Source organism: Malus sylvestris, chromosome 14, assembly GCF_916048215.2.
Source record: "Malus sylvestris chromosome 14, drMalSylv7.2, whole genome shotgun sequence".
NCBI classification, from domain to species: domain Eukaryota; kingdom Viridiplantae; phylum Streptophyta; class Magnoliopsida; order Rosales; family Rosaceae; genus Malus; species Malus sylvestris.
The window spans coordinates 9,756,584-9,781,501 of NC_062273.1; the positions used below are offsets into that span (position 1 = coordinate 9,756,584).

Here is a 24,918-nt window from a genome sequence, read left to right on the forward strand (position 1 = left end):
TTTTTAAAAGCACTAGCATTGAGCAGATTTCAAAATTGTGCCTTGTCGGTTTTATCCAATGTCTTAAAAATCGATATTATCGGCGATATTTCGCCGATAATATCGTTTTTTTTACTGGCCGATATTTTTTTGAGTAAATATCGCGATATTCGTCGCCGTCGCCGCTACCGGGAGGTGAGAAAGGGAGGAGGAAACCACAGGTGGTGGGTACGAGCTGAACAACAGCAAAATCACGTCCCCCATGGTGTAGAGAGACCGTAAAAAGGCCCCAAGCAACTCGTCGGAGTTGCAGAGAAGAGATGGGGGGGAGGTGGTGATGGTGCTTGGCGGAGTTACAGAGAATAGATTGGGGGGAGAACCGGAGAAGGATCGAGTTTGAGAGACTGAGGGAGAAGAAGAAGGATGGAGAGACTGAGGGAAGGATCCAGATCGAGATCGAGATTCGAGAGAGTCTAAGGTGATGAGGTGACCCAGCATATTGGACGGACTACAGAGAGACCGGACCGAGGGAGAGAAGGAGACGGAGAGACCGAGGGAGAGAGAGAAGGATCCAGAAAGGTATGCGTGTGTTCGTGTGCGTGTGTGCTTGTTGCGTGTGCGTGTGCGTGTGTGCGTGTTGCGTGTGCGTGTGTGCGTGTTGCGTGTTGCGTGTGCGTGTGTGCGTGTTGCATCGTGTGTGTGTGTGTTGCAGAGTGTTGCAGAGGTGAAAATAGGTGAAAATAATTTTGCACCCAGAGGTGAAAAGATGTGAAAATAATGTGCCTGTGACTGTGAGATGTTAGGTTAGTGTGAGTGTGTGTGTGCCAATAATTTTGCAAATAAATCCAAAGAAAACCCACTGAAACTGAACCAAATTGTCATATGCCCATACTACCATATAGGCATGTAGCCTTACACCTTCAAATCACATGAGAATCATTTTCCGTGAAAAAAATCTTGACAAGACAAAAAGATATATCTGTGTGTGAAAAAAACAGTGACAAGACAAAAATGTATAGTGGAGTGGTTTCTCACTGTCAAACCCATGTGTGTGTGTAAAAAAAACACTGTCAAAAGTTCAAAACCGTGTGCGTCCCAGAGGTGGAGTATCAGATCATCACACATTTTTTTACCCTTCGAAAATTGAAAAACCTCTATTACACATTTTCGTTTCTTCTTCTTCCCTTAGCCCTTTCAGATCCTTTCCAAAACCTTTTCTCTCTCATTTATTCACAGACGTCAAGCTGCAGAGGATCGTCGAGGTTTTGATGCTGCTACGTACGACATCGAAAGTTCCAGATTTGTTACATTTAAGGTAAGTTTACAAACTTACATTTATATTATTGTAATTTATACAACAACAAAAAAATTTGTGTGGACCCATGCATGAGATTCTTTAATTTTCACATCCTCACACTATCGTAAATGAACTTTCCAACACCAAAAGAGGGGCAAAACATTTACTAACTTTGCTTTATGGCTTTGTTCGAGCTCGTTTGCTCTTGATTATCCATTTTGATTAAACAATTTCTACATACCTCCCACGAAAAGGGTCCATAATCAATCCTTTTAGTCTCCATTTTCAAAGAATATAAAAGAAACGGCAAGGAAAAGAAAAGGAAAGAATAAACAATTTTAAAAAGTTTTAAAACACTTTTCTCAAAAAACAAAAAACAAAAACAAAAAAAAGGTTTTAAAACACTAAAAAAGAAAGAAGTTTGTCTAGAACACTTTATTAATTCTTAACAATTTGTAATAATATATAATACAAACACTAGTTAAATTGGATATATAGATAATGTACATATATAAGGAGGTTAATTATACAAAATAATTTGTGTGGACCCGTGCATGTGATCTAAGAACCAAATAATATGTTAATTTTTTGAAGTAATTAAGTAATGTTGTATAATTATTCCCTAGGATAATTTTAATGTTTAATGTTATTTATTATTTTATTATCAAACTGGTTATTATTCATTAATATTAGGTTTTATTATTCCATATTATTTTTATAATTTCTACACCTTACAATCATTTTGTTTACTTCCTATTTAATTCTTTTGTAGAATAACTTTATTATTTAGGTTCTCTTATATAACCGTCACTACTATATTTTTTGGCCAAAAAATAATTGCCTAATTTCCATGCAAAATAAATACAGGTACGTTTAAGATGTCTAAACGTGATCCAGCTTGGGAACATGGAGACCCAATAGACGGAAACAAACATGGCACAATTTGCAAATATTGTGGTCATGTAATGAAGAGTGGCGGAGTGACACGACTTAAGCACCATCTTAGTGGATTAGATCTAGGATATAATGTCCAACGATGCGATAGTGTCCCCCCAGAAGTGAAGGCATTCATCACCACATTATTAAAAAATAAAAAACATCAGAAGGAAAAGAAAACATATGGAATGGAAAATATTCGAGCTGGGCTACGAGGAGAAGGCATTGGCCAAGCGGTTAACAGTGATGATGATGACGATGAGGACGAATGTGATGATGAAATGGGACCTGAAGAACGGCGCAGTTTCAAACAAGCATTACATGCCTCCAAACAGTCAGCATGGGAAAGAGAACACCTTCATAAAATTCCTAATAGAGGACAAGGTTCCGGGACAAGTGGTGGTGCACAAATGAGACGGGGAGGCAGTCTTAGAGAATCACAACCAACACCACCAATAGCCCCAAGTTTATATAACTCATCCAAAGCACGTCAAAAGAGTGTTTGGAGTTATTTCAAGGGAGGTAATGTGAAGGGGGGAATGGGGCGTCTAATTAGCAAGTTCTTTATCTATGAAAATGTCCCTGCTGAGAAGGCATCATCACATAATTTCAAAAATATGGTGTTGGGATGTCAACAGGCCGGTGTTGGAGTACAGCCTCCCACTCCCTATGAGGTAAGAAACAAATATTTGGAAATGGAGCATAAAGACATTGGTGAGTATGTTAACAAGTTGAGGTCAAAGTGGGAAACTAATGATTGCACAATCATGTGTGACGGATGGACTGGCCCAACCAGATTGTCTATCATAAACTTCATGGTATACTCCAAGGGAAAGACAATTTTTTTAAAGTCTGTTGATGCTTCAGACCATATAAAGAACTACAAGTATATTTACAAGTTATTGAGGGATGTAATCATGGAGGTGGGAGAGCATAATGTTGTCCAAGTCGTGACCGACAACGGTTATGCATTTGTCAAAGCTGGAAAAAAGTTAATGAAGCATCATAATGTGTTTTGGACATCATGTGCAGCACATTGTATTGATCTCATGTTTGAGGCAATGGGGAAGAGAGAGAATATTGCTAATGTTGTAAAAAGAGCTAGAACGATCACAAATTATATTTACAACCACGGTTGGTTGTTGGCAAAGATGTGTGAATTTTGCAAAGGAGAAATTATTCGTCCAGCTACCACTCGATTCGCCACCAACTAAATTGCATTAGACAGCCTACTTAAGAAGAAAGCAGGGTTGAAGCAATTATTCACTAGTGAAGATTGGGCCAACCACAATTTGAGTCGCTCAAATGCAGGTCGTATGGTGGAAAGTATAGTGTTTGATCATGCTTTTTGGACTCAATCAGAATATGTGTGCCAAGTGTTTGAACCTCTTTACAAAGTTTTACGGATTGTTGACATAGAAGTGTATCCTACTATGAGGGCAATATATGAGTTGATGCGTGTAGTGAAGGAGGAATTGGAAAGAAAACCTGGTGCAAGGTGGGTCATAAAGATAATTGATGACCGATGGTATAAAACATTATACCACGATTTGCATGCAGCAGGTATAAATTATGTCATAATTTGCAATTCATTTCTTTAGTTGCATAAGTATTTTTTCTCTTATTAGCGTATGTGTTTCTTTGAACAGCATATTATTTGAATCCTCGATACCAATACAGACCCGGTGTTGGAGATGATGGTGCCCTTATACGTGCTGTACATAATGTATACTCTAAATTGGACCCTGCATCACCAGAAGTTGGCCAATTTGGAAATGAGGTACACAATTACTTAAATTATAATAATTACTTTGTTGGATTAAACTAACACGATTTATTGAATTCAGCTAACATGGTTTAAAGATGCAAGAAGAACTTTTGGAGAACCAACATCAATTGCTGCTCGAACAACAATGTCTCCTAGTGAGTGTAAACATATTTCACTATAAGTTTATAATAGAATTTGTTCGAGTTATTAGGCTTATCAACATTGTTTTTCATTGTAGCTGAATGGTGGATCATGTATGGGACCGATGCACCAACTGTGAGAAAGTTAGCAATCAAAGTATTATCACAAACAGCTTCCTCATCTGCTTGTGAAAGAAATTGGAGCACATTTGCACTCAAACACACAAAGCAAAGAAATAGGTTGGCTCGTAGTAGGTTGGAAAAATTAGTTTATTGCTACTACAACATGAAGCTTCAAATTCGAGATAAGGAAGCAGAAATAGATCATGTCGACCGTGGTGACCCACTAGTGTGTTTGATATTGTTGGTGAAGATGATGATACAGAGGGTAACCAACTTTATCAATGGATTAGACCTCTTCATTTAGATGATGATGAAGGCAACCCAGCTCCCAGAGTTGCTGAAGAAGCACGTAATGAAGGGATAAATGTAGAAAGAGTATTAGATGAGGAGGTGGGATCTAGCAGTGCTGACTCTTTGGAAGAACTTTTGCGCCCAAGACCAAGAAACACTGGAATTCCACCTTCTTCTAATCCTACACAACCACAACATCGTGCTGATACTAATGATAGCTCTAGTACAAGATCAGGAGACTCACCTACCACCGGAGGTGGGAATGATGAAGGATACAGTGGAGCTGGAGGTAGTGGTGGTGGATATGGAAACTATTATAGACCACTTCCCGGATTTATGACCCCCTTCACTGGTAAGGCAAACTTCACGCATGCAACACAGGATGATGACCATGGCAGTAGGCGGGCAGGACCAGGAATTGGTGCCATAGGGAAGGATTATACTAGTAGAGAAAGAGGCAATGGGATTTTGTCAAGTCAAGAAGATGACTCGTTATCTAGAACTTCAGACTCTGTTTGAGTGGGAAGCAGTAACTATGGTTATACTCATAACCAACCATTTCCCTACCCTTCATATCCCATTCTTGTTGGGATGGAATCAAGCGACTCATGGAAACAATCCCAGACTCAATCTTCAAATGATTTTGCTTATGGACAACCTCAACCAATCTCGGATCCATATGGGTGGCATGTTAACAATTACATGCAAAACTATTTTGGGGATTTTTCATTTGATAACTACTCTTCACAATACACTCACTCTACACATAGAGATGATGAAGATAGTGAAAAATTTGAACCTCATAGGAACTCTATGTGGTACTAAAGTGTAAAATATTGTACTAATTCATTATATATAAATGATTATGGTGTGTTTAGACTTCTTTCATTAATTACTACATATTTTCTACACTCACAATGTTTGTCAGCTCGCTATATAATCAACTTGATTATGTTAAATCCATCATGCAATGCCTTCCAATTTTTTGTGATAAACTAATAGATAATTGACTAAATAAACATCCTGCAAAGTTTCAATAAAAATTTCCAAGTTTTTCTTACAATTTTCGTGGTTTCCATGTAATTTTTATCGATATCGATATTATCCCGATATTTCCATCGATATTTCCGTGTTTTCGGACTACCGATATTACCGATATTTAATACCTTGGTTTTATCTGACAGAGAATGCTCTTATTTATTCATTATTAATACTCTGTCGGTTATAGCGCCTTAACCAATAGAAAAATCATTTCATGACGCTGGCAATTCTGTTGCTTATTTGCCACTATATCCATTTTCTGTCGGATTTTGTTTAATATCCGACAGTAATATACGTTTCTTATCAATTATCATAGCGACACTAATAAATAGTTTCGTAGTAGTGCCTTGAACAAACATTTTTCCACGAATGATCTTATGTCAATCCTTTGGCGATATAATAATCAAAATGATATTTTATGAACGTCAAGAACTTCTTTATGGCTCTAAGTCTATCAGTGATATACTATTATTCATAAATGGCTTGATTTGGTCAATCATCCACTTCTTGGATAAGCTACGCATAAATGCTTTGTGAATAACGAGCGTACACCACTTTTATCACGAGGATTGAAGAGTTCATATACAAACACCTCAAATAGTATTTATATAATTTCTTAGTTCTTACACATGTGCCATATAAGTAGCTATATAATTAGTCATACAATTTTCAATCCAGCTAAAAAGAAATTAAATTTAAAAAAAAAAAAAAAAAAAGGAAACCTATCAGACTACCGTGCGACCACCCCAGCCAGTGAAACTGGCTGAGAACGATCCTCAACCGCTTGATGGAACCAAGGAATCATACAATTAGGGGTCATCATGGTTTGGTTGGTGCGGTTTTGAGGCTAAAACCGAAATGAAACCAAATAATTTGGTTCAGTTCAGTTCGGTTTTAAACCATTTACAAAGAAAATGAAAAAAATAGCTTCAAATCTCTTTTCTTAATTTAATTTGCCAACTCCCTATACTCTTTCAATGTTGTTATAATGTTGTTATACTTTTTCAATGTCGTTGCATAACAATATTATCAAAAAAGGAACCATCAGCTGTTAATTACTATTCATTTTTATCTTATTATCTTTATAAAAAAATATAAAATGTTGATGTAAATTAACCGTGACCGCACAAAACAATAAAGCACGAGAAGAGCACCAAAAGTGGGAAAGCAGACAATCCTTGTCCCAACCACCAGCCACTGAAACTGACTAAGAGGCTGTTAATCACGCTCTGATCACACGGTCATGATTCATCCACCAGGTTAGGGTTCCCGTTTCCTTAGAGGTGAAGGATGCTAAACACGATCCTATAGAACAGATTCTGTTCAATCCTTTCCTTGCGACTGGTCGATGTGGGACTCTTTGGCACTAGGTTTTATTCATTCGCTCACTGATTTGAACCTCCTTTGTGCACAAAACTGAGAATACTGTCTCTCTAGCTTTTCCAGATTTCAAGTCCTCGTCTTAATCTTTCAAGATTTCTTCCCGTTTCCATGTTTTCCAACGTTTCGAGTTCTCGTCTCTCCACTCCAAGCTTGCTCTGCTACTTCGAACCCATCACTTGAAATCCCACTACCACCACACCGCCCCCTCTCTTTCTTCTTCTTCTTCTTCTTCGTCAAGCTCGGTGCTGCTGCATTCATGTCCGAACCTCCAGACCCTGAAACAGGTCCACGCTCGTATCCTGGTCTCAACTGGGATCCAGCCCTCTTCCCATTTTTCAAAGTTATTCACTCTGTACGCTCGTTTCGATGACCTCGACAGCGCCGTTTCGGTTTTCGGTTCGATTAGAGAACCAAATACCATGTTGTGGAATTTAATGATGAAGTCCCATGTTGAATGTGGTCTTGTTGATTCGGCTCTGTTGCTGTACAAGAAGATGCGTGAGTTGGGTGTTTCGCATGATTGCTTTACGTTCCCGATTGTAAACAGGGTGGTTGTGTTGCTTGGGGGTGAAGTTGGGTATGCAGGAATGGTTCACTGTGTGGCAATTCAAATGGGTTTTGGAATGGATATGTATTTTGGTAATACAATGATTGATTTGTATGTGAAATGCGGAGCAATTGATCATGCTCGTAAGTTGTTTGATGAAATGTGTCAAAGAGATTTGGTTTCATGGACATCGATGATTTCCGGGTATGTTTCGGAGGGGAATGTTCCCAGTGGGTTGAGCTTGTTCAATGAAATGAGGTTGGAGTTGGAACCGAATTCCGTTACTATGTTGATCATGTTGCAAGGATGTTGTGGCACTGAAAGTGCAATATGTGGAAGTCAATTTCATGGTTATGTGATTAAGAATGGTTTGCTGTATGATGCATCTGTGCAGAACTCAATCTTGAGAATGTATGCTAAATTAGGTACAATCAACGAAGTTGAAGGCTTTTTCAGCGAGCTTGATAGAAGGGATGTCGTCTCCTGGAATATCTGCATTTCCATTTTTTCTTCCAGAGGGGATGTTGCGAAAGTAAGAGAGTTGTTCAATGATATGCAGGGCAAAGTGGCGCCGGGCGTTGAGACATTAACTTTGGTTATATCAGCATTGACCAAACATGGGATTCTTTCCCAAGGTGAAAGCTTGCATTGTTTGGCGATAAAACGTGGGCTTTGTGATCATGTTTTGCAGACATCTTTGTTAGACCTCTATGCCAAGTGTGGAGAATTAGGAATCTCAGATAGGCTGTTCAGAGAAATCCCTCACAGGAACAGCATTACTTGGGGTGCAATGATGTTTGGCTTCATTCAAAATGGTTGGTTTAGTGAAGCTGTTGGACTCTTTCGCGAAATGCAAGCTTTGGGTCCGGAACCATGGGCTGAGATACTAAGAAGCCTCGTTGATGCATTTGCAAACCTAGGTGCTTTGAAGTTGGGAAAACAAATTCATGGCTACATCATAAGGAAATCATTGTATGAAGACGAGGAAAGCTATACTCATCTCGAAACCTCCATAATAAACATGTACATAAGATGTGGTAGTCTATCTGCAGCTAGAGTGTGTTTTGATAGAATGTTGGTCAAAGATATAGTGACTTGGACATCAATGATTGAGGGCTGTGGAAGCCACGGACTTGGTTTTGAAGCCTTGAAACTATTTGACCTGATGATTAGAGAAGGAGTAAGACCAAATAGTGTCACCTTCATAAGCTTGTTATCTGCTTGTAGCCATTCTGGTCTTGTTACTGAAGGTTGTGATGCTTTTTGTTCCATGAAATGGAAGTTTGGTATTGAACCTGATTTAGACCATTACACTAGCATTGTCGATCTCTTGGGTCGATCTGGGAAGCTTAAAGAGGCCTTAGCTGTCATTATGAAAATGATGACTTTTCCGGATAGTAGGATTTGGGGTGCTCTTCTTTCAGGATGTAGAATTTACAGTCTCAGAGATGTTGGGGAGTATGCTGCTCAGAGGCTCTTGGAACTAGAACCTGATAACGCTGGGTACTATACTCTGTTGAGTAACACACAAGCTAGTGTGGGACAGTGGGATGGAGTAGAAGAGACAAGGAGAGTTATGAGCGAGATGGATCTAAAGAAGATGCCAGGGTGGAGCTGGATTGAGGCTGAAGGAAGAATTTATGGGTTTGTTTCAGGAGATAGATCGCACCATCAAGTGGAGGAAATTTATGAAATATTGGAATGTTTAAGCAGGATGCAATAGGGATTGATTTGAAGTTGCTGATCAGCTAACTTGACATGTTAATTGACGGATATAGCTGCCTACTCAAAGGGACAATGGTTTGTGATACTATCAGGACTTTGCTTCGCAGCGATAGCAGCACGGTAGCAAAATCCAAGTGGTTAGTCAGAAGTTGAGAAGATAAGTGCCAAGTTAGTTTTAAGATGGTGAGGCACAAGAAAGGGAAGGCCTTTTGGGTTTGTTTCTGGCTTTTGGAGATCGATCTCACGCCATGAAGTGGGATGCGATTCATTAAGTTTGGATGCTTAAGTAGGAAAACAAGCGGCTACAGATTCTTGATGTGATACAGCCTTTTCTATTTTAGTTGGTAAAGAACGGCGAATTCCATCTGATGTGAAACAGGGATTTGTAATAAGCCGTGATTCATGAAGTATTCCTTTCTGCCCGTCATAAGCACGTTAGTAGCAGGTGATGCTCAAGAGCAGTTTGCTTCGGAGGCTGTCCGTTGGCAGATCAAGTTCACCATTACTGGAGGCTGCTGGCATGATGAGCGTCGTCGTTGAGACAGAAATATGAAATCGCTCGGAAGTCATGCTCAAGTTGAGCATCTGAAACTGCAAGAGATGGATCACAGCCATCGTCCTCGATCTCTCAGGCAAACTCGTCTCCTTTCATGCCCAACTCAAAACCATCTCAGAGTTAGAGCAAGGTGCTTGAACTAAACACCTAATACAGGTCGACATATCGAAATAGCATTCCTCCGAGAACATAAAAAATGTCACGTACAAATTTAAGCCAATGTCATAAATCTGAATAACTCTGATCTCCGGCTGGTAAACCGACATGTTCATGTCTCGGAAACACGAGATGATGGTGGTGGTGGAAGTTTAGTAAACATAGGGAAGTGGGGACGATGGTGGTGACGGAGGTGGTGATGTGGTGGCATGGACGACTTATCGAAATAGGGTGGTAGGAATGAAGATGCAGGTATCCCTTGGCACATACATTTCCTTCCATGCGGTCTCATTTACGTTCCCCAAATAAAACGCTTAGTAGAAACTTGAATGGGGGAGTGATTTCCGTACTCGCTCTTTTTGTTATCTCCGTTGGCGTTGGGTTATGCCAATCAAAGGAGCAGAGGAAAAGGAGTGCGGAAATCATTACTCATTTGAATACCGTCTCCGTAGAAATTAAGCCTATAAAATAGATCAAGTGTATTGAAGAGATGGTAATCATCATGTGTGTCACAAACTCATGTAAACCAAAAACATATACATGCGTCTCTTGTACTTGGCATAGCCTGATACCAGTCGTATAGACGAAATACGGGAAACAAGAAATTAGCAATCAAACGCTAAGCTTGCCACGGAAATCTGTACCTACAAATGGTTCAATAATTTTGTTTGGGAATTGTTATTGGCACTCCAAAAATCTCATTCTACACTCCAAACTTTATATATTTGGAAAGCAAAATACACTTGCGAGGAGTGTAGAATGAGATTTTTGAAGTGCCTATAACACTTCCCTTTCATCTAAGCAAGTCATCTATATGAACGTTCTCCGCTTCGTTGTTCAAACACCTAGACCTGGTAGTATCTGCAAAACAATTTAATTGTTGCATTCAGATATCAGGACAACCAAGACTGAAAGAAGTATCAACATATAATTCCAACAGAATTTAATTCAAATAACAATTTGATAACAATCACCAACTCAAAAGACCCGAAGCAGAAGATGCCCAGCCCGCACAATGCCATTCGAACATAGTGAGGGAAAACGAGAGCTCGAATGTGATGAAAAAACTAACGATAATTTATAGATTCACCTCTCAAAAACGAGTAACTATAAATTTAAGTTTCTCGAATCTGATCAGCCAAGGAAGCGACAAATCACAGATTGACTAGCTTAAACAAATCACAGATTGTTTTACAAATGACCTTATTCATTCGTACATTACTTGCGGACTTTTAGTACACATTTCAACCCCTTCAAATTCGATAAGAGATTTCTAGCAAATACCTCTGCATAACCTACTAGCTAGCTATCTGTCATATTTCTGCAATCCGTTCATACACAAAAGATCCTTGGATACTAAATTAAAGTAGAGAGCACTCCCAACCACTGCTTTCGATCCAAAAGAACAGATGAGAAATATTATGTAAGGCTTTATGTATTTCTGAGTCGATCAATAGCATCATTCATTTCTTTAAATTAGTAAAATAAAGAAATTGTACCTGAAATAATTGAGACCGTCTTTACAGCCTTTTACTTGCCTTTGAGATAATGTACAATCCAACTCCAGTAAAATCTTCTGCAAGAACAAATAAAAAATACCAAGAGATCTAGTTCAGGATCACATGCTAAATTTAAACGAGACTTTCATGAAGACTTAAACTTTAATAGAAAAATGCATTGTTCGACCAATCCCCGACTGAGACTTATGTGCTATTTAGATCCATCTAATTAAATTTTCCTACAAGTAAAACTACGAAACCGATATGATTTGAGCAAACCCCATCAACAACAATACTCTACAGCAATGTAATTACAAAGTAAATACAGTCTTGGGAAGGACAAATATGATGAAGAAGAAATTTGAATGCAATTAATACAAAAGAAAACAACGGACATAAAATCAATTACTCAACTCATCAAAGTCACATCCAGCTACTTGACATGCCATTGATTTCACGAATCAATAAGCTGAAGTGCCTATACTGTGGTTAGAGATGAATCAGTTTACCAGTTTGCCATTGATTTCACGCATCAATAACTTGGAGTTATCAACAACGCATTTGCTTTCATAAACTATATAACTACACAGTTCATGCCTGGGTGTTGGCTTGAGCGATTTTAATTCAACGAGGGGATCTCTAATCTGAGACTTGCTCAAGATCTCCCTCGCTGGCTGGACATGATTCCACCAAAAATCCAAGAGAACTATTTTCAGAACATCCCAGTATTCTGCATCCCGATATACCCTGAATAGGCTGCTCCCTTTAGGAGTCCAAACATAGAAATCCATCCAATCCCTGTCAAGTATTTCCATTAAACCCTGAGCCTGTGGAACACAATACAGAGGAATTCGTGACCAAGGGGTAGCCTTCTTCATATTTCCATCAAAAAATGGACACTTAATCTCCAGTACTCCTCGTGAAGGCAATCCGTATACCAGCCTATCAATCACCCCATCTGGTGAAGCTCCCAGCCAATCCTCTCCAACATTCCTATTACCATAAACTTGAAATTCAGGAAACAAAACGGAATTTCCTGTTATCAGCTTGTATCTTTCAAGTGCTTCCTCTTCTTTGATATTGCTCCAACAGGTAGCCAAATTACCCAAAAATGGTTCAAGGGCTCCAATCTTCTCTAGCCAAAGCTGGAGTCTTCTGCGATGAAAAAAACCAACCGCCGCAGCAAAAGTGCTTGCTGTCAGTTTATTTTTTCTGAGTCCTTGCCAATTTTTGAACCAGTGTTGAAGACCACTTGAATTAAGAACAGAATAACCTTCAGAAGAAGCAAATCTCATAGAGCAACGAGAAGGGTTGAAAACTTGTCTGCAGTTGGCAAGCATAATAGGAGCCAGAACGGAAAAGAACTAGTTGCTGTAGCTTCTCCGACTAGTAGAATCTGTAACAAGAAAACATTTTTATTTTCTGGCAATCCCAATAAAACCTACGAATGTGATACTTCATACTTGCAATTCTTGTGTATTGACAGGTGAACAAAAAGGGAAAACAAGAAGCAAATATCACAGCTCATGGAAAAAAAATGCAAGTAAGACCTAAGACATACCAATCGCTACACAACGAACCAGTGTGTAAGTATAAGAAACGTAAACTTATGCATACACACACGAACACGAATATCCACAAAATCGCTGATATATTCTCAATATAGATAAAAGGGGGTGCGCGGTTGAAGCGGGTATCTTCCTTATAACGGCGACAGTGGCTGTGAATTTCAGAGAAACTAGAATTTCGGCAGGAAATATCCACAAGAACAGCCCCCAGAATCCTGAAGTTTAGCCCTAACTGGCGATTCGTAATCTAATTCTTCCAAATTCAAACCCTAATATTTCAGTGACCCAGAAAACTAACACCATAGAATTAAAAGTAATCAAAATCAATCACTGAGCATGCCAAAAAACAGAAAGTGGAGCCACCAGTTGCAGAAGAAACGGGGAGAGAGATTCAGAGACGTACCAAGAGGGGAAGGGGAAGGGGAAGGACATTGGTGAGAGGTTGAAGAAGATCCTGTGGCAGCATTAGACGGTTGAGGCCGAAGAGATTTTGGAATTTGTTAACTGCGTCCGGATGGGCAAGTGTTAGGGTTTAAGCTGGGGGTTTTGTCTGCAACGCTGGGTTTTATTTTTTAATTTTTTTAACTTTTAAAATTAGGAATTTGGTAACTTTGGATACGATCCTTATTTATTAATTATCTTTAATTGAAAACTTGTTAGTTTTTAATTTTTTATTGAAGTTTCTAAAATTAATGCAATAATCCATTTGTATGTAAGTTATTATAATTTTAATTTGATACTTGTAGTTACTTATATTAATAAGATTTTAAATAAAAATCAAGATTTGTGGGATTAAAAATATTAAAAAATAAATTATACTTATATAAAAAAGTATAGTTTATTCTAATGACATGATTTGTCATTAAGATAAATTATATTTAAATAAAACTCATGATTTGTCATTACTTATATTATTGACATTTTACATACAAGAAATTGGTAATTTTTATACCGTACATTTTACATACAAAAAGTTGGTACCTTTTATACAAAAAAGGTGGTACGTTTTATATAAAAAAATGGGTACATTTTGTTTAGAAAAAAAATGGATACATTTTATGACACACCCCGTCCCGAAGGAGGGCATATTGGCCGTCACGTGAGAGTGACGTAACCATTTACACAATTCGGAAGCTTTAAAAATACAATTATTAAGATGAAACACCCGAGGGTGAGTCCTACTTTTGTGAATTCTGTCAGAACACCATTGGATTCCTCGTGGCCACCAAAGCTCTGCTATCTAGAACCTGGAGGGGCGCAAAACAAAATTGAGTGGGTCAGTAAAACAAAGTTTTTCGAAAACATTTCATTTAAAATATTTCTAACCACTCACCGTAAAACCTGTATACTTTCCCAGAAAAAAAGTATATAAACATATATATATCATCAAAAGCTCAAATCACAATCATTCAACGCTTTTCAGAAAGACTATGCCATGCCATGCCATATGCCAAAATATAATATGAATGCATCAATATAAATCAGGTGAAATAATAAATCAACCGGAGACCCTACAGTGGTCCTGTACGGCTGATTCTATAGCTCAATATCCCATCCAGCCGGAGTCACCAACTGTGACCTGTACGGCCCTGCCGGAGTCACCAACTTTGACCTGTACAGCACTACACTGCACATAAGTCGGAACTACTTATAGTAGTCTGTACGACTAAGATGGTGAAATAATACGCTCTAGTGCTTCTCTCATCAATCATCTGTGCACATAATCTAAGGTCACCTACCAGTCGGAACCCCTCTAATGGTCTGTACGACTGGCATGTCGGAACCATCTTTAGTGGTCTGTACGACTAGCATCTACTTGAATCAAAGGTGAGCGTGTGATGCAAGGTGAATAACATAAGCACTAACACCGGGGGTGCAGGTTATGAGCTCTCAACACAATTCACATCATCAATGATTCACATTGTTTGTACCATACTTGACCAATCCCGAAACTACCGAGCACCGGCCAACGCTATACTGTCAAGGACCCAGAAGAGTTCCCCTCCGACCAGGAGGCCAATCACTACTCGACACGTGTCAAGATTAGAAGCCAATCAGAGCGCAGCACGTGTCAACATCAAGAACCAATCATAACATGACACATGTCAATGTGACAAAGCTACAAGTTTTTCTATAAATAGGGGTCATCCCCCCACAATATTGCCTAATGCCATTTTGTGTTAAATCATTCACAAGAACTCACTAAATTGAGAGCTTGATCCTTTGTACTTGTGTAAGCCCTTCACTACTAATAAGAACTCCTCTACTCCGTGGACGTAGCCAATCTGGGTGAACCACGTACATCCTGTGTTTGCTTCTCTGTCTCTATTCATTTACGTACTTATCCTCACTAGTGACTGAAGCAACCAAGCAACCAAGCGAAGGTCACAAAACCTGACACTTTCTGTTGTACCAAAGTCTTCGCTGATTTTGTGCATCAACATTTGGCGCCGTCTGTGGGAAGCGACACTTATTCCTACTCTCTTCAGCTGTGTCAAGCTGGTTTCTATCATTCGTACACTTTCTTTTGATCAGGCATCCCTCTCCAACATGGGAAGCGAAGGAAGCCACAGCACACAGAATGACACCCCCCTTGCACATAGTGCGAAACAACGAAAGAAGGAAGGAAAACGAGTTCTTCTTCAAGCTAAAGTCGATGAGTTGGAAGCTCAGAACAACAAGATAGCAATGAGGAATGAGGTCCTCCAGGAGCAATATGAGAAGCTCTTCGAGACACTCCACGAAGCTAGGCAAGCTCAGACACGCGAGCTTGTTGCCCCCGTGGAAGTCAACCATCAACTGGGTGCCCTCCAACATGGAGGGTCACATGCATTCGACATAGATATCCCTGATAGGGAACAGATTACCCCTCGACTTGATAATCAACATGAGGCTTCTCTTAACCCAGTTGCTTCGACCCGAACCATGAGAAGTGGAGGGAGACACCTCTTTGCTGAAGGGGCAGAAGGATCGAAAGCCGTCTTTCGCGATTGTCGGGATTTCCTGAAGCAACGTCGAGAGAATTCCATCCATATAAGCTCAAAGATTAATGACCCAAGGATTTCTGAGAGACTCGGTCCCCTGCCACGGCCCAAGCCGGCCACCAATTTGGGGAAGGGGCAACAAGTCCTAGAGAGACATGAAGGTACAGGGGACTCAGAGGTGTTCCGACAGACATACCCTGGAAGCCAGTACAGCGAATCCAGGGAAAAATCACATGCCCTTGATCAAACCTTCCTAATTCCAAGAGGAGATGGAGATTTACGAAAGAAAGCTCCAGTGGCACATAACTCCGCTCAAGACCCCCTTGTCCTACAACTTATTGAGGAAGTAAACAAGTTGAAGGCTGAACGTCAGGCTGAAATACCTGACTGGAACCAACCCAGGCCTGGCCCTCTTACAAGGAGGATCCTCAACACCCCCTTCAAGCAAAGACAAAGCAAAAGCTTGGCTTGCAACTTTATACTGGAAAAGAGGACCCGATTGAGCACCTTAACCTCTTTGAGTCCACCATGGCATACCGGATGCACACCGACGAAGAGCGATGTCTTCTCTTCCCCTCCACCCTCTCTGGCGGAGCTCTAAATTGGTATTGTCGTCTTACACCTGAGACGGTAGACTCATTTGAGGAATTGAGGAAACTATTTGTTTCCCAACACATTTTCCAAACCGATCGCTTGCACTCTGCAGATGACCTGTACACTATCCGCCAGAAGCCAGACGAGTCATTACGTATGTATGCTGGTCGCTTCAGCCATGAATACTCCCGGTGTGCCGAGGCAGACGACAAGACTGCCCTCAAAGCCTTCACAGCAGGCCTACGTGATTGTTTCTTTAAATACATGATCAATGCCAATACTTGGAAGACTTACTCTGAGGTGATGGCGCAGGCTTATAACCATGCCTCCGCCGAGGCAAAGACATATCAGGAGAAACCCCCTACAACCATCCTTTATCAACAAGTGGGAGGTGGAAGCCAGACTCACCTAAATGAGAAGACCTCGACTTTCCAAACAGCAGTGGCACCTCCCCATGCCTTGCATAATGCTTCACCGAATCAACAGACATATCAATTTCAAGGCAAGAGGAAGGATTTCCATCCTCACCACTCTCCTTTCAGTAAAAAGAGTAAGGGACACTATCCCGATAACCAAGGGTATCGCCACAATAACGCTCGCCCCCAGGCAGTCAATGCAGTGGGTCAAACCCGCGTCAAGATACCCCCTACCCCAAGGTATGAGACATACACGCCCTTGAATACCACATGCGCGGCCATTTACCCCAGCATAGCTCACCTGATACCAAAGCCAAAGCCGAGGCACCCAGATTACACGCCCCCGAATAGCGCGGGCATGTTTTGTTGCTACCATGAGCATAACGGCCATGATAGCGAGAAATGTATCATCCTCCGTGATCGTATTGAAGCTTTGGCACGAGAAGGAAAAATTGATCAATTCCTCCTTCACCCTCAAAGGGATAACCGTAACCAACGCCAGGTGAATGTCATATATTCCATAAGCGGCGGCACACCCATATCTGAATCTTCCAATAGGGCCATGAAAAACAGTGAACGAATTCTGAGGCCTGGTCACCAAGTGTTTCACGTGGAAGACATTAGGGGAGGGAAGTATCAAAAGCCTAACTGGGATCCGATATGTTTCTACCCTGAGGAAGAAAGAGGCATCATCTACCCTCATAACGACCCATTGATCGTGGAGGCTCACATAGCCAACTTTGATGTTCGACGAATCCTCGTAGACACAGGGGCTTCGGTCAATATCATGTTTGCCGAAGCTTTCAGGGCACTCAGTGTAGCTGAACACTTGCTCGATCGCTCGATTTCTCCTCTGATAAGCTTCTCCGGTGATATCGTGCAACCCTTAGGGAGCATACATTTACCCTTTACTATTGGTACAGGCCCTTACACGGCTACCATTACCACTAACTTCCTAGTGGTTGACTGCCCAACGGCATACAATGTCATCTTTGGGCGCACAGGCATCAATGATCTCAAGGCTATGGTATCCACGCATATGCTGTTGATGAAATTTCCAACCCCCCATGGCAACGGCTACATCAGAGGAGATCAGCTTAGTGCACGATCATGTTACAACACTTCAGTTAAGCAACAACACTTGCCCGGACCCAAGGAAACCCTGTCTGTACATGACCAAGTCACAAAGACCAGCCTAGATGAAGCGAACTTGGATCTTCCTGATAGCAACAATCAACCCGATGATCATCGAGATGACTCTTTCACCCAGCAAGCCCAACCTGCTGAAGAGTTGGAGAAGGTACCTATCTCAAGAGATTATCCAGATCGCATGGTGAAGATTGGCACCACATTGTCACCACCCCTTCGGTTAGCATTGATATCTTTTTTGAAAGAGAACACTGAAGTCTTCGCCTGGTCATACGAGGACATGCCAGGCATCTCTCCCGATGTCATCTGTCATCGTTTGAGTATTGACCCCAAGATCAAGCCGGTGAGACAGAAGCGAAGATCTTATGACGCTGAACGATACGAGGCAATGAAAGCAGAAGTTGAAAAACTCAAAGGCATAGGCTTTGTCCGCGAAGTCAATTACCCGACATGGGTAGCAAATGTGGTCCTTGTTAAGAAAAATCCGACCAAAGAAAGTCTTTTGCTTCAAAAGGTCTTGTGGATAATGTGTGTTGACTACACCGACCTAAACAAAGGGTGTCCGAAAGATAGCTTCCCTCTTCCTCTTATTGACAGACTTATAGACTCTACGGCCGGGTGTGAACTCCTGAGCTTCATGGATGCTTACTCAGGATACAACCAAATCCTCATGAACCCTTCGGATCAAGAACACACAGCCTTCACTACCGACAGAGGACTATACTGCTACAAAGTCATGCCTTTCGGCCTAAAGAATGCAGGAGCGACTTATCAGAGACTAGTCAACTCAATGTTCGCCGAGCAGATTGGGAAGAGCATGGAAGTTTACGTTGATGATATGTTAGTCAAGAGCAAACATGCTGACCAACACATCACCAACCTATATGAAACTTTCACTATTTTGAAGAGGTATCGAATGAGGTTAAACCCCAACAAATGTGCCTTCGGCGTAGGCTCTGGCAAATTCTTAGGTTTCATGATTAGCCAACGAGGCATTGAAGCTAATCCCGAGAAGATCAAAGCAATCCTCGACATGAAGGAACCGGTAACTTCAAAGGACATCCAGAGCCTTACTGGCAAGGTGGCAGCCTTAACCAGGTTCATTTCTAAGGCCACAGACAAATGTGCTCCCTTTTTTAAAGCACTTAAGGGAAGTAGGAAGTACATTACATGGACTGATGAATGTGCCGAGGCATTCAAAAACCTCAAGGAGTACATGAGTAAAGCCCCTCTACTCTCCAAGCCCGAGGTAGGAGACATTCTCATTATCTACCTATCGGTATCAGCTTCAGCCGTAAGTTCCGTTCTCATTCGAAAGGATGGGAATATTGAGCGACCTGTCTACTACGCTAGCAAAGCCTTACAAGATGCGGAGACACGGTACTCTAACATTGAGAAATTGGCTCTGGCATTGGTCATGTCTGCTCGAAAACTCCGCCCTTACTTCCAAGCGCACTCCATCATCGTGCTTACCAATTATCCTCTTCGACAGATACTCCAAAGTCCTGACACTTCAGGGCGAATGATCAAATGGGCAATAGCGTTGGGTGAGTTTGACATCTCCTACCAACCAAAGCCAGCTGAGAAGGGCCAAGCAGTAGCAGATTTCATCGCCGACTTCACATATCCTGTTGACATTGCTTCTACACCTGAAGCAGTAGCTTCATTACCATCGGAAGCTCAGAAAGTAGAATCAACGACCTCAGCATGGAGTCTGTATGTTGATGGCTCATCCAACCAACAGGGCTGTGGAGCGGGACTAGTCTTGACTACGCCCGACAAAGTAGCAATGGAGTATGCTCTTCGTTTCAAATTCAAGGCATCAAACAATGAGGCCGAGTATGAAGCCCTTCTAGCAGGATTACGTTTGGCCAAACATCTCGGGGTTAAACAAATTGATATTTTCAGTGACTCCCAATTAGTGGTCAACCAGGTTACCAACAACTTTGATGCTAAGGACAGCTCCATGGCAGCATATCTTGCGCAAACACAACTTTTGCTCAAGCACTTCCACTACCAGATCACCCAAGTTCCTCGAGCGGCAAACAGTCATGCAGACGCCCTGGCTCGCCTCGCCTCAGCTGTGGAAGACAAGATTGGAAGAAAAATTCATGTCGAACTGTTGGCAACACCAAGCACCATGGCCGCAGAAGTATGCAACTTACAACGGGGGGATAGTTGGATCACCCCGATCTATAATTTCCTTGCTCATGGCACCCTCCCAAATGATAAAGTCCAGGCTAAGCAAATTCGATACAAGTCTACCCGCTACCTGATCATCAATGATCAACTCTATAAGCGAGGTTTTAGCCTGCCATACTTAAGGTGTCTTACGCCTGCCGAGGCGAAATCGTCCTTCGGGAAATACATGAGGGAGTCTGTGGAGATCATGCTGGATCTCGGTCCCTAGCACACAAGACTTTTCGCCAAGGATATTACTGGCCAACACTCCACCAGGATGCCATCAAAGTATCCCGCTCATGTGACAAATGTCAACGATATGCGGCTATTCCTCATTCCCCTCCAGAGCCTCTTACTCCTATGATCAGCCCTTGGCCCTTCGCCCAGTGGGGACTTGATTTGATCGGCCCAATGCCGGCAGGGAAGGGCAAAGTCTGTTACGCAGTCGTTGCAGTGGACTACTTCACAAAGTGGGCCGAAGTAGAACCCTTGGCAACCATTACTGAGGCAAAGATAGAAGACTTCGTGTGGAAGAACATCCTTTGTAGATTCGGCATTCCCAATGCGATAGTCACTGACAATGGGCGACAGTTTGACAACAAGAAGTTCAGGTTGTTCTGCTCTAAGTTCAACATCAACTTATGCTTTGCCTCTCCAGCTCATCCCCAGTCTAATGGACAAGTTGAGGCCATCAACAAAATAATCAAGCGCACTTTGAAAACCAGCTTGGACAAAGCTAAAGGCTGTTGGCCAGAATTTGTACCCCAAGTTCTTTGGTCATATCGCACTTCATATCGGACTTCAACAGGAGAAACTCCATTCTCACTTGCCTTTGGCACAGAGGCGGTTGTCCCTGTTGAGCTCGAGCAAGCAACATTTCGAGTCCAGAACTACATTCAAAGTGAAAATGACAAACAACTCACCCTCAACTTGGATTTAGTCGAGGAACACAGAAACCAAGCTCACTTGAGGAATGTCGCCTACAAGCAGCGCATCTCCAACTATTATGACTCTAGGGTCAAGCCTCGTTCTTTCAAAATAGGAGACTGGGTCTTAAAGAAAAGATTACTCTGCGACAGAGTCCCGAGTGAAGGCACACTTAGTCCAAACTGGGATGGACCGTATGAAGTCATTGGCATCAGTCGCCCTGGCTCTTACACACTTAGAAGCTCCGATGGCAAGACCCTTGGCCATCCATGGAACGCTGATCACTTGAAGTACTACTACAAATAGACTCACGATGTACAAGTGTTGAGCTATAGCCGTTCGGCATCCTATGTAATGAAGGCCATTTGGCAATGAATTCAATAAAGAGGTAATTTAGCCAACTCAGCCCTCACTCTTTTACATTCATAGCAAGCGATGCCGGAACCCTTCTCAATCAGAAAGCAATCTGTCTTCCACAGTCACTACAAAACAAGCAAATGAAGACCGTGTCAAGCGCCCAAAAAAAAAAAAAAAAAAAAAAAAAAAAAAAAAAAACAACTTCATCCAAAAAGCTTCACCCGAAAAGCTTCACCTCCAAAGCTTCACCCACAAAGCTTCACCTAAAAAGCTTCACCCAAAAAGCTTCACCATCAAAGCTTCACCTAAAAAGCTTCACCCAAAAAGCTTCACCTAAAAAGCTTCACCCAAAAAGCTTCACCATCAAAGCTTCACCTAAAAAAGCTTCACCCAAAAAGCTTCACCCGAAAAGCTTCACCTAAAAAGCTTCACCCAAAAAGCTTCACCCGAAAAGCTTCACCTAAAAAGCTTCACCCACAAAGCTTCACCTAAAAAGCTTCACCCAACAAGCTTCACCCGAAAAGCTTCACCTCCAAAGCTTCACCCACAAAGCTTCAACACCAAAGCTTCACCTACAAAGCTTCAACACAAAACCTTGCTCCAAATAAACAAATTTTGTTCACAAAACCCAAGATGCCCTTGAACTTGTACAAAAACACTTGGGTAAACATAAACATTTTTTGTTTTACACCCACAAGGGCCCAAAATTTTCCTTCTTATTTATTCACTTATATATGTTCCCAAACATATTATAATAGATCCAACAACAAGCCAAAGTCCCAAATTTCATAATGGACAAAAGTACAAGCAATTCATCAATAATGAAGGTGCTACAAAAATTGGAATCTGCCCCAAAATAGAAATCCAACCCAAGAGACTTTTTCTCTCTCTCCCTCTTCCGCCTCCTTTCATCTATCAAATTTCTGCAACCTCTGATCTTCTCCAATGGAGCTGAATTTTGGACACCCTATAGTTCTTGAGCATATGAACAACTTTCAAGAAGGAACCATTTCTGTTTGAGCGACGGAAATTAAAGTGTTGAAGCTCCAAACATGATAGTCGGCTTCTTGCAGATTTCGAAGCTGTTGTGATGTTTCGAAGATCTGGAAATATTTAACCGTTAGTTCATCCTGAATTTTTGATATGTTATGAAAGAGTCGATGAGGAACAACTTCAATGAAGAAAGCATACCGATCTGAACAAGAGAAAATGGAGTTTCGAAGCTCACAACAAATCTGACGGGTTGACAGACAAATAATAACCAGTCATTCATCATACCTGAATTTCTTGAGTTATACAGCTCCGAGGGATCTCAAATTTGGATATGTTGTAGTTCACAAGCTGAGGAACAACTTCAATGAAGAAAGCATACCGATCTGAACAAGAGAAAATGGAGTTTCGAAGCTCACAACAAATCTGACGGGTTGACAGAAAAATAATAACCAGTCATTCATCATACCTGAGTTTCTTGAGTTATACAGCTCCGAGGGATCTCAAATTTGGATATGTTGTAGTTCACAAGCTGAGGAACAACTTCAATGAAGAAAGCATGCTGATCTGAGCAAGAGAAAATAGAGTTTCAAAGCTCACAACAAATCTGACGGGTTGACAGACAAATGATAAACAGTCACTCATCATACCTGGATTTCTGGAGTTGTACTGCTCCGATGGCTCTCCAATTTGGATATGTTGTAGTTAAGGAATTAACGAACAACTTTCATGAAGACAACTTTGTGATTCGACCTACAGATGATGGTGTTATGTTGAAAAACAATTCCGGTTGTTAGGGGAAATGAAAAACAATTCCACCAAAGAAACATCATTATGATGTTTCATCATTATGGTGTTTTCATCATTATGATGCTTTCATCATTGTGATGCTTCCATCATTGTGATGCTTCCATTATGATGTTAATGCACCAACGGTTACACCTTCTGCAATTCCACTTATTCGGGCCTAGCAACCTTCATCAACAAAATCTATGAAGAAAAAGTCCGGGGCTACCACTTAGAAAACAAAAGAATGAAGTTTTGGTACTTACGACATGGACTATTAGCAAGACACCTCATTCGTCAACTCCCTCGACTAGAGACTTGGGGGACTCCCACCATATGCTACTACGCCTTGGTACTCAAAAGTTCGTGACTACTCAGTGACTTGGATTTTTCAAGTCTCCAACCGAGAAGTTTTCCTCACTCGGGAAATTAAGGGAACACTACCTCAAACTACATGCTTCACTCACAAAGCTTCAACAATACAGGTTTCAACAAAAGCAAAAATTCAAAGAACTTTATGAAGAAGGCTTTGGTGTATTTAACACAATATGTTGAAATGAAGCAAAGCTTATTTATTAATATTTTCGATAAGCCACAAATATGTACATATACATGAGTCAAAATAAACAAACAAAAGGGAGCCTTCACAAAGGTTGCTTAGGGGAAGTCTCAGCAGTCGGTAGAGCCCCAGAAAGAGAAAGCACCGGAGGGTGGTTATCCGGAGCCTTAGTACTTGACAAAACCCCAGAAGGAGGAGGCATTGGAGGTTCATCATTTGAAGCTTCATTACCAGGTACAGCCCCAGAGGACGAAGGCAATAAATGCCTTTGGAACAAACCCACAAACCGCTGATGATCAAGTAAAACCTTACCATCAGATTCCTTCATCTGGTCAAGCTTCATCTTCATGTTTGTAGCATAGTCATGGGCGAGCCGGTGCAACTGCTTATTCTCATGCTTGAGCCCTCTAATCTCCTGTTTGAGACTCATCACTTCAGCAGCCAATGATTCAACTTGGCGGGTTCTAGCAAATAGGCGTTGGGCCATATTAGACACAGAACCTGCACACTGAACACTAAGAGCCAAAGAGTCCTTAACAGCCAACTCATCAGACCGTTTGGAAAGTAGTCTGTTATCTTTGGGAGTGAGAAGGTTCCTGGCCACCACTGCAGCGGTCATATCATTCTTCATCACAGAATCCCCAACGGTAAGAGGACCGGTAGGGGATATGAAGGATGGGCGCCATATGTTGTCTGGAGAAGGCGTGGCTGTCTCTTCTCCAAGGTTCAAGTCAAAACGACAGTCGGAGGGTCCAGACATTTTCAAATGTGTTGAAGAGGGAAGAGGTCAGACAAATCAAGATCTTAGAAGTGCAAGAAATGAGCTTCTACTGGTAGAGATTCAAGTGTGCTGTGGAACTTAATGTCAGCCTCTATAAAAATCTGCACTCGACGGAGCTTCAGAAATCGAAGAGGCATTTGCTTTCTCAAAAGCTGGGCTGCTCAGAGACCACGAGGGCCGATCTC

General features: G+C 41.3%; 3 protein-coding genes across 11 annotated transcripts; 2 read left to right on the forward strand and 1 right to left on the reverse strand.

The window, feature by feature from the left end:
* Positions 1–1,156: 1,156 nt before the first annotated feature.
* On the forward strand, positions 1,157–5,411 carry LOC126599413 (uncharacterized). Of its 8 annotated transcripts, XM_050265790.1 has the most exons (5): positions 1,157–1,294; positions 2,144–3,775; positions 3,862–3,992; positions 4,060–4,135; positions 4,219–5,411. In XM_050265790.1, the coding sequence occupies exons 2-5, from the start codon at positions 3,529–3,531 to the stop codon at positions 4,545–4,547; spliced, it is 783 nt and encodes a 260-aa protein (XP_050121747.1). In that variant the 5' UTR covers positions 1,157–1,294; positions 2,144–3,528; the 3' UTR covers positions 4,548–5,411. The 8 variants fall into 8 exon arrangements, 2 of the variants coding, with proteins under 2 accessions (XP_050121747.1, XP_050121746.1); XR_007615112.1 differs by having other exon boundaries at positions 2,144–3,992; positions 4,219–4,326; XR_007615114.1 differs by having other exon boundaries at positions 3,893–3,992; positions 4,060–4,326.
* A 1,633-nt stretch (positions 5,412–7,044) lies between these two features.
* LOC126599008 (pentatricopeptide repeat-containing protein DOT4, chloroplastic-like) lies at positions 7,045–10,498 on the forward strand (the record flags this gene model as incomplete). Its single annotated transcript, XM_050265397.1, has 1 exon — positions 7,045–10,498. A coding segment is annotated over one exon (2,184 nt), but the record flags the coding sequence as incomplete, so codon positions are not given.
* On the reverse strand, positions 10,398–13,552 carry LOC126599414 (uncharacterized). Of its 2 annotated transcripts, none has more exons than XM_050265791.1 (4): positions 13,413–13,552; positions 11,856–12,837; positions 11,442–11,518; positions 10,398–10,803 (listed from the first exon to the last, which is right to left on the reverse strand). In XM_050265791.1, the coding sequence occupies exon 2, from the start codon at positions 12,779–12,781 to the stop codon at positions 11,942–11,944; it is 840 nt and encodes a 279-aa protein (XP_050121748.1). In that variant the 5' UTR covers positions 12,782–12,837; positions 13,413–13,552; the 3' UTR covers positions 10,398–10,803; positions 11,442–11,518; positions 11,856–11,941. The 2 variants fall into 2 exon arrangements, with proteins under 2 accessions (XP_050121748.1, XP_050121749.1); XM_050265792.1 differs by lacking the exon at positions 10,398–10,803 and adding an exon at positions 11,002–11,328.
* Between the last annotated feature and the right edge of the window lie 11,366 nt (positions 13,553–24,918).